A 10,716-nucleotide genomic window follows, 5' to 3' on the forward strand; every position below is an offset into this window, starting at 1 on the left:
GTATTATTTTTGTTGTGGATTTTCAGGTTTGGATTCGCGGCGTCCAAGCTCCCCACTGGTGGACACAAAGCCTGTTGAATTCTGGGCCATGTCCCCGAGAAAGGAGGCGGTTCAGCCCCTACGCAAAGCACAGCCTCCTCCAGACGACTATTACCGCAAGCTGGAGCCTCGGCTGTACTCGTCTGAATCTGGAGGAGATGATGTGGACTCTCTGAGTGATGAGGAGCTCCTGCTGCGCTACCAGCTCGGTCTCCTGCACTTCAGTACGCAGTACGATCTTGTGCGCTGCCAGCTGATCGTGCGAGTCATCGAAGCGCGGGACCTGCCCTCTCCTGGTGCAGGTGTAGCTCACTCCAACCCCTACGTTAAGATGAGCCTCCTGCCTGACCACAAGAACTCACGGCAGACCGGCGTTAAGCGCAAGACGCAGAACCCTGTATTTGAGGAGCGCTTCACATTCGAGTTGCCGTTCCTCGAGGCCCAGCGCCGGACGCTGCTGCTCTCCGTGCTGGACTTTGACAAGTTCTCACGCCACTGCGTGATCGGCAAAGTCACGCTCCCGCTCAGCGAGGTGGACCTGGTGAAAGGAGGACACTGGTGGAAGGCTCTTGTTCCCAGCTCACAGGTTCACATTAACACTCAGGAAGATTAAATGACAATGATGTAGATCATCACGACAAATCAGACGACCCGATCTGCTCCAGCTCCTCCAACTCATAGCGCTGAGTAATGACGTATGATGATACGTTTTCAAGAAATTTTACAACAGCAATTTGATTCAATAAATAAAAAAATGTAGTTACAGTTTCTATGAAGCTGTTTAGGAAACTGGAGCAGATCAGGCAACTCCAGACAATTCTCAACAATATCAATAATATTTTCCATTTAAATGATGATGAACGATGTATCTCTCTTTGTGTGTGTGTGTGTGTGTGTGTGTGTGTGTGTGTGTGTGTGTGTGTGTGTGTTGTACAGAATGAGGTGGAACTCGGGGAACTGCTGCTGTCATTAAACTACTTGCCAAGTGCCGGGCGACTGAATGTGGACGTCATCAGGGCCAAACAGCTGCTGCAGACTGACATGTGCCAGGGTTCAGGTACCTTCTTGTTCCTTTTGTTCCTCCTCATTCCTTCTCATTTCTTTTCATTCCTCCTCTCTTCCTTCATTGTTCCTCTCATTCCTCCATGTTTCTCTGCATTCCTCTTGTTCCTCCATATTCCTCCTCTTCCCTCCTCATCCCTTCTCATTTTTTCTCATTCCTCCTCTCCTACTTTCCTGTTGCTCTCATTCCTCCATGTTTCTCTGCAATCCTCTTGCTCCTCCATGTTCCTCCTCAATCCTCCTAATTTCTTCTCGTCATTTGGGTTCCTTAATTTTTAACATGAACACAGTGGTTTTGCTGGAAATTGAAGCTTTTTCAGGTTGAAGTTTTCCGTCCAAACTTCATAAATTGGCTTGGGTGGGAGGGGCATAATCTCTCTCCTGTCAATCACAGTGAGACTAACCAATCATGAATATTGGTGAGCTGTACTGTGTATAAAGGATGTAGAAGAGGGCAGATACAGAAGAGACAGCCGTTCACGTGTCATGTTTGTACGTGTGTGTGTGTGTGTGTGTGTGTGTGTGTGGGTGTATAAGTGTGTTAACAGTCACCTGAGGAATTGTTGAGGTTGAAATCTCCCCACTTGGTTTTGGGTTTAGATCCCTTTGTGAAGGTTCAGCTGGTGGCAGGCCTGAAGCTGGTGAAGACGAAGAAGACGTCGTGTATGAGGGGAACCATTGACCCCTACTTCAACGAGTCCTTCAGCTTCCGGGTTCCTCATGAGGAGCTGAGTGAGGTTAGCCTGGTGTTTTCAGGTAAAACACACATCATCAGTAGTTAAAGTATTAGACTTTGAATCCTATGGTCATGAGTTAAAATCCCAGCCACACCCAGCTGCCACTCCTGGGCCCCTGAGCATGGCCCTTAACCCCATTTCTGCTCAGGTGTATGAATAAGATATATATATATATATATATATATATATATATATATATATATATATATATATATATATATATATATATCTGTCAAATGCTGTAAATATAAATGTCATATACACGCACTTCACCACACACACACACACACACACACACACACACATACACACACATCGTATACACCGACCCACACACTCTCCAGCTCTGGACCTGGAGCCCTCAGAAGCCGAACCTGATCCTCTCCTCACACTCAGCTCTGCTTCTCCTCTGAACAGAAATGTATCAAAAATGTCTCACTGCTTTCTTTAATTATCCTCAGAAAACCAGCAGCTCTTCCCCTAACGCTCTTCTCCATCCTGCAGTAGAGATGCTCTCGGTCAGATCCGGTCTCCCCCTGACGCTGATCCGGCAGCACTCGCTGTGTTGGATTTAAAATGCAACCACACTGAAATTAATTGGATGGAATTAAACCATTTCTTTCATTAAACATACAGTGAGAACATTTTCCACAGTCTGTTTATTATACCCAACACATCATCAGGGGGAAATCATTCATCTCTACAAAATTCTATATGCCATGGAGTTGGCATGGAGTTTGTAAATCGATCTATTACTTTTACAGGACCATATCTTTTGGTGCAATGATTATAGAAAGCCGGTGCTCCCTGTGACTGTGCATGCAGCCTTGTGAGCCATCTGCTATCTTTTTGATCCCTCTTCGTACAAACCCGATTCCAACTTTTTTGGAATCGGGTTTGTACGAAGAGGGATCAAAAAGATGCTCATATGCTCCCATCCAGACGTCGTCTCTTTCAGGGAAGACCTTGCATCTTCCAACATGACAATGCCAGACCACATACTGCATCAATTACAACATCATGGCTGCGTAGAAGAAGGATCCGGGTACTGAAATGGCAGCCTGCAGTCCAGATCTTTCACCCAGAGAAAACATTTGGCACATCATAAAGAGGAAGATGTGACAAAGAAGAACTGTATTCTGAATTAAACAACATAGACGACATATCAAATGTTTAAACTGAGAAAATGAATCATTTTAAAGGAAAAATAAGTTGATTTTAAATTTCATGGCATCAACACATCTGAAAAAAGTTGGGACAAGGCCATGTTTCCCACTGTGTGGCGTCCTCTCTTCTCTTTATAACAGTCTGCAATCGTCTGGGGACTGAGGAGACAAGTTACTCAAGTTTAGGAATAGGAATGTTCTCCCATTCTTGTCTAATACAGGCTTCTAGTTGCTCAACTGTCTCAGGTCTTCTTCTATCATCTTCCTCTTTATGATGCACCAAATGTTTTTTTTGGGTGAAAGATCTGGACTGCAGGCTGGACATTTCAGTACACAGATTCTTCTTCTACACAGCCATGATGTTGTAATTGATGCAGTATGTGGTCTGGCATTGTCATGTTGGAAAATGGTGGATGGGAGCATATGTTGTTCTAGAACTTGGATATACCTTTCAGCATTGATGGTGCCTTTTCAGATGTGTAAGCTGCCCATGCCACACGCACTCATGCGACCCCATACCATCAGAGATGCAGGCTTCTGAACTGAGCGCTGAGAACAACTTGGGTTGTCCTGATCCTCTTTAGTCCAGATGACATGGCGTCCCAGTTTTCCAAAAAGAACTTCAAATTTTGATTCGTCTGACCACAGAACAGTTTTCCACTTTGCCACAGTCCATTTTAAATGAGCCTTGGCCCAGAGAAAACACCTGAGCTTCTGGATCATGTTTAGATACGGCTTCTTTTTGACCTATAGAGTTTTAGCGGCGATGGCGAATGGCACGGTGGATTGTGTTCACCAACAATGTTTTCTGTAAGTGTTCCTGAGCCCATGTTATGATTTCCATTACAGCAGCATTCCTGTATGTGATGCAGTGGTGTCTAAGGGCCTGAAGATCACGTGCATCCAGTCTGGTTTTCCGACCTTTACCTGTACACACAGAGATTGTTCCAGATTCTCTGAATCTTTGGATGATATGATGCACTGTAGATGATGAGAACTTCAAACTCTTTGCAATTTTTCTCTGAGAAACTCCTTTCTGATGTTGCTCCACTATTTCTCACCGCAGCATTGGGGGAATTGGTGATCCTCTGCCCATCTTGACTTCTGAGAGACACTGCCACTCTGGGAGGCTCTTTTTATACCCAATCATGTTGCCAATTCATCTAATAAGTTGCACATTGGTCCTCCAGCTGTTCCTTATATGTACATTTCACTTTTTCTGGCCTCTTATTGCTACCTGTCCCAACTTTTTGGGAATGTGTAGCCCTCATGAAATCCAAAATGAGCCAATATTTAGCATGACATTTCAAAATGTCTCACTTTCAACATTTGACATTTTATCTATATTTTATTGTGAATAAAATATAATGTGATTTATTAAGAACAACAAAACTCATAACGGGGAGGTGTTATATTATAATATAATATGAGCCAATAGGGTTCAAATATGCAAATTTGTGAGTTACTCATGGGAAAGGGGGCGGGGCTCATTAGAGATAAGGAGTCAATTTGTTAATAGAAAAATACAGAAATAAAGAAGAGAGAGAGAGAGAGAGAGAGAGAGAGAGAGAGAGAGAGAGAGAGAAGGATGAGACTGAAGGTAAGCAGCATATGGTGGTTTTTCAGCTTTTTGTAGTTTACATGATCAGAGGAATCTGATGGACATGCTCCTCTCCAGTCATGCCCACATCAACACCAACCTGGTGGAACTGTCCTCCAGCTGTCTTTAGTGGTCTCTATCTCTCTATCTGTATTTCTATCTGTCTATCTATCCTTTTGTGTCTCTCTTTTACTCTTTATCAGCCTCTCTCTCTCTCTCTCTCTCTCTCTCTCTCTCAGCAGTAGGTTATCCATGTGTAATGATGCTCTTTCCCTGCTGTTTGCTGTCTGATGTGTCTGATGTGTGTGAGAAGAACCAGACGTGGTGTTCTGCATAAATCTGGCTCCCATCAGGCGATCTGCTTCCTGTGGTGCTTCACTCATTAAGCCTGCTCTCTCTCTCTCTCTCTCTCTCTTTCTCTCTCTCCTTTAAATTGAAGAGATTAAATCCGCTGAAATGCCATCATCACCATCATCTCCACAAGCATTATTACCATCACCATCTTCATCATTAACATAATCTCCATAATCACCATCATCAATTTCTCCACTACCTCTATCACCATTATAATAATAATAATCATCATCATCAAGATCATCATCATCATTGTCTCTGTTATCACCACCACAACCATATCACCATTAACACCATCACCATTTACACCACCACCACCATCATCTCCATTAACACCACCATCATTATTATCATCACAATCATCACCATCCTCACCCTCATCCTCACCCTCACCCTCACCCTCAACAATATCATCAGTATAATTACTCTGAATTACGTTGTTAAAGAGATCGAAGAGCATAAAAGAATCTCCAGTCCTCATCCTCGTCCATCTTGTGTTCCTCAGTCAGTTCCTCTTGTTAAACGTGAACTGTGTCCAGTGCTGACGTCAGGCAGAGACACATTCTGATGATGTCAAGACCTCGCCCTCGCCCGCTCCCTCAGGACCTCTGCCAGAGACGTGATTTTATTTAAAACTCCCACACGCCATCATGTCTTCAGAGTGACGCTCGTGTAACATCAGGACAAGTGTGTGTGTGTGTGTGTGTGTGGGTGTGGGTTTTTTTTTAGAGAAAACCCTAAATTCCCGGGTGTGAGAGACCGCAGACTTGAACATGAACATGTCTGAATATAACGATGTCTAGCGGTCATCCTGGGAGACTGAGATCTCTTGAAGGAGACGGGTTCCTCGAGTGCTCCTGTTGCTTGGTGACGAATACAAATACAATTTTATTACCGACTTCCTTCTGCCTCATATTTAATAATGTAATGATAATGTGGTGTCTAATATTTAAACACACATTACAACCTGGTCAGTGTGAATCGTGGAATGTGATTGGCTGAAAGGAAGTTCAGGTGTGAATCGTGGATTGTGATTTGGCTGGAAGTTCTCTCTCTTTCTCTGAAGTCTTCTTTGGATCCATTCAGTCAGTTTCACTCTGCAAACATCAATAACAGCTTGAACTCCTCAATGCTGAAGTGACCATGGTAGAAAGTGATATTCCACAGCTCAGTGTGAGGCCTACACCATTATAATTCTCTCCGCTTTCCCTCAGGACCTACAGCGTACATGTAGAACATTTTTCCGTCATGAATCTAAACATTTCTGCTGTGGCTCAGACCTGCAGCTCTACATCACATATCTTTGCTCATTATTACAGAACTTTCTGGAATCACATGTTTTCAAGGCTTCTTTCTGTTTCCTAATCAATCAGGAAAAAATGGTGTAGATTATCTTCATAAAAAGATCTTTGAGCTCACCTTCAGAAAGTCTACAGTATTACTGGGAGTTACTTGAGGAACGTTTCTGGTATTCAGAATTGGGTAACGCAGCTGTGATCTGAACTTAAGCTTGTCATCAGATGTTCCACCCACCTGATGTTCTAAAAGTCCCACCTCCAACATCCATTGTACTAAATCATGCTACACCCAGGGCTGTGAGGAACGGGAAAGCTAAATGAGATATACAGTATATCTTGAACCTGAGAAGGAATCGGTGTTTGTTTGTTCTTATGGAGGATTGAAGAGTCTATAACATGCTACTGCAAGTGATCCACTAATTAATGTTGACGCACATTTCATAAACATGAGTAAAAAAGGATCAAAAATAAAATATTACATTTTTTTAATAATTATTACATTAAAGTTCTTAGAAGCTGAAGTTCATGTAAATGTATATAAACAATGTAATAAATTGTGATTATAACCACAAAATGTGTTTATTATGATGCATAAATCGTAAAAATATACAGACAATGATGATGTACAACAACAACAACCAACAACAACAACAACAACAACAACATCGTTCGAATTGATTTGTTTCTATTAATATCAGTGGCTGTGTTGAGATTTAACAAGAGTGACTTACAATGACCACTGAGCAGTTGAGGGTTGAGGGCATCGCTCAAAAGCTCACAAAAGGCAACTTGTTTTGGTGTTGGGATTTGAACTGATGACCTTCTGGTCGTAGGTTTAATGCTGTAAAGTTCACGTGATTATAATATAAAAATGTCGGGTTATTTGGTTCACTGTTCTATAAAATGTTTCTTCTCTGATCTTTTCATTAGTTTACGGCCACAATATGAAGAGCAGTAACGACTTCGTGGGCCGCGTGGTGATTGGTCAGTTCTCCACGGGGCCGGCTGAGACCACGCACTGGCGGCGTCTACTGCGTTCCCAGCGTACGCCGGTGGAACAGTGGCACAGCCTGCGGTCTCGCGCCGAGTGTGATCGCGTCTCTCCTGCCTCGCTCGAGGTCACGTGATGGACAGAGACAGGAAGTGTGGACCCATTAGTGGGTGGGGCTTCAGAAGAGTGCTGATCTGATTGGACCTGAAACTGACTCGTGTTCTGCTCTGGTGTTATTCACGAACCTTATTCAGAACATGGACTGCTGAGGAAGACCATGCAGCACAACTCATCACACTGACACTGTCTTCATAGAGAACTTAATAGCCTCATCATTGACTTGGCTCAGGCTGAGATCAGCGGGATCCTTCCTCAACCTCATCTTCATCCTCGTCCTCAACCTCCTCTCCTTGTCCTTCTCATCCACCTTCTCCCAATTCTCATCATTATCATCCTTCTCAACCTTAACATCCTCTTCCTCATCCATTGACCTACTCCTCCTCTCTCTCTTCCTTGTCCTCATCTTCCTTTTTCTCACCCAAGTCCTTGTCCATGTCCTCCTTCTTCTCATCTTTCTCCTCATTCTCCTTTTCCTTATCTTCTTGCTCATCCCCTTACTCCTCTCTTTCTTCTTCCGTGTCCATGTCCTTCTTCTCCTCATCCTCTTCCTCCTCCTCTTCTTCATTCTCCTCATTTTGTTCCTCTTTTATGTCGTTATTCTCATCCTTCTCCTTCTCCTCATCTCCTTGCTCATTCTTCTCATCTTCCTCCTTGTCTATGTCCTCCTCCTCCTACTGATGTTGTGGGATGTCGTTGCTTCTGTTAATCAGCTGATTGTATTTTTTTGTATTTCAGGTCTTTGTGAATGAATCAGTAATAATGCAGCTTTCAGTTCCACACTATGAGCTCCGTCTGTGTGAGATCTAGAAATCTCTTAATATACGAGTGTCCAATCAAATCTGCTTCTGCAATCCCATTCCAAAAATTTCTCAAAACTCTGAGCTCAATCAGTCAAACGTTCTCCCGTCCTACTCGTGTAACATGTCCAATCCAATCACATTCTCTCGCTTTCTTTTAACAAAACTATCTGATCTTTTCTTTATCCAATCAAAACTAGTTTTTCATTCAAACAAAAAAAACCTTTAACACTATGGTCACATGACTCTGGGTGTTTTTCTAAAGCCCTTTAGGTGGTGCTGTTGTGCTCATGAACATCAATTTATCATCCATCCAATGAACGCGATTTGGATATGAACATTTTACACATTAAATTATTTACAAATTAAAATACATGCAACACAAAACCCCTCAGACGGAGCTTCAGACTCGTGTGTTCCTCAGGTGTGTTCTCATTTATTTATTCATTTATTTTAAATATTTCCCCTGTGATCTGCAGTCCTTTTGGTGTTGGAGTAGATGATGCAGACGTATATGTGTGTGTTTCTGTCTTAGTGGTCATGTCCTGCCTCGTCTCTCGTCCATAAGCATCCGTCAGGATTTGTAAGCGTAGTGTAAACCCAGGACGTGACGTAGCCACGTGTCGTGTTCGTGTCTTACGCTGTTTGTGTGAATCTCAGTGTTTATATTCAATTCGAGTAGAAACAAATACGACTTTAGAATCATGAGCCATGTGCCAGTGATCTTATTTAGGTAAAATGTCTAGATGTGTAAAGATTCTCTTTAATCTGTAAATGTACATGACTTACACTGACACTGTGTACGGACGAGAAGAACTGAACAAAATATGTGATGCTTCAGGTTTTAAGAGAAAGAAATAAACAATAAACAATAAATGAAATAAAGAGGTGCTGAAATAAAATGCTGTCTCTCCTGCTTTGGGACAAACAGACGCTGGACTCCTGCAAGAAACCACATTTAAACTGGTGATCGTTTCAATCGTGATCGATAATTGCTGGTTTCTTTACTTGGTACAGAATCTGAACCATCCTCATTCAGTAAGGGGCGGAGACTTTTAATAGCACCAACCAATCAGCTGCTGCTGTACAACCCAAGGCAGTCACATGTCTTACCAACAACAAACATGTTTCGGGACATAAAAGTGATTTAAAGGAGTCATTCAGATACACTGACTCGTTTAGAGTTGTTTTGAAACACTGACTCATTTAGAGTCGTTTAGAAACAGAAACTTCATATACTGACTCGGTCAATTAGAGTCGTTTAGACACACTGACTTTGTCAATTAGATTCGTTCAGAAACACTGACTCGTTCAATTAGAGTCGTTCAGAAACACTGAGTCGTTCAATTAGAGTCATTTAGAAACACTGACTCGTTTAATTAGATTCATTCAGAAACACTGACTCGTTCAATTAGATTCGTTTAGAAACACTGACTCGTTTAGAGTCGTTCAGAAACACTGACTCATTCAATTAGTCATTCAGAAACACTGACTCGTTCAATCAGAGTCGTTTAGAAACACTGACTCGTTCAATTAGAGTCATTCGGATTCACTGACTCGTTCAATTAGAGTCGTTCAGAAACACTGACTCATTCAATTTGAGTCGTTCAGAAACACTGACTCATTCAATTTGAGTCGTTCAGAAACACTGACTCGTTTGAAATGTCTTACACACTGATTCATGTTAATGATTCTGTAAGACATCGATGTTCTCTCACAGTTTAGATTTCAGTGTGACTCCTGCCTTGTGACTTGGCGACATGAGGGAATGTTTGTAATGAAGTGTTTGGAGTGGAGACGTGCATGTGAGAATCAGATTTGCGCTTGTTTGGGTTTGGTTTGGGGTTTTCTCAGTACTTAGCAGATCAGTAGATCAGTGAAGGTTCCTGTTTGTGGCTCGTATCAATTCTAGGAGAACGCATGTTCTTCAGAGTGCTAGATGTTGGTGTAGTGTATGATCACACTGTCACCCAAATAAGGATGAGGTTCCCCTTTTAAATCTGGTTCCTCTCAAGGTTTCTTCCTCATAACATCTAAGGGAGTTTTTCCTTCACCACAGTCTCCATGGTGCTCATCAGAGATAAACACACACCATTCACCTTCACTGTTAAATTCTGTAAAGCTGCTTTGAGACGATGTCTGTTGTGAAAAACGCTATAGAAATAAACTTCACTTGACTTGAGTTGTGTAATGAGACACAGTTCCAGAATGTCATGTTTGTGTTGTAGAGTGATGCAGAACCTCAGAGTAGAGGGACAACTGGAGAACCTTTACGAGTTCTCTTTATAGAATGGACTTGATTATTCTAGGAGTTTGCTGGGCTTTTTATTCCAAAGCTGAATTTAATTATTCTGAAGTTCAGAACGTTCCGTGTGCCTGAGAGGAAGAACCTTCGAGAGGTCACCATGCTGATGTAGGTGAAGCTTCCTGTGGTGTTCTGAAGTGTGAGGAATAAATTGGGAAAATGAATTTCCTGCATGCGGTGAGAGCCACACTTTCGGGTCAGAAGATAAAGAACAAAGAACAAACACGGAGAAATAAAGAGGGAAAAA

The 10,716-nt window shown here is 42.4% G+C and overlaps 1 protein-coding gene across 1 annotated transcript in view; it reads left to right on the plus strand.

Moving 5' to 3' along the window:
* syt17 (synaptotagmin XVII) overlaps positions 1 to 9,066 on the plus strand; it is a 34,762-nt gene extending 25,696 nt beyond the window's left edge. The window contains exons 5-8 of the mRNA XM_046865398.1: positions 27 to 625; positions 976 to 1,096; positions 1,702 to 1,857; positions 7,187 to 9,066. Of these exons, the coding sequence (XP_046721354.1) occupies positions 27 to 625; positions 976 to 1,096; positions 1,702 to 1,857; positions 7,187 to 7,383 (1,073 nt within the window). The 3' untranslated portion in view covers positions 7,384 to 9,066. The remainder of the gene's footprint in view (positions 1 to 26; positions 626 to 975; positions 1,097 to 1,701; positions 1,858 to 7,186) is intronic.
* The last annotated feature ends 1,650 nt before the right edge of the window (positions 9,067 to 10,716 follow it).

Source organism: Silurus meridionalis, chromosome 14, assembly GCF_014805685.1.
Source record: "Silurus meridionalis isolate SWU-2019-XX chromosome 14, ASM1480568v1, whole genome shotgun sequence".
Classification (NCBI taxonomy): Eukaryota; Metazoa; Chordata; class Actinopteri; order Siluriformes; family Siluridae; genus Silurus; species Silurus meridionalis.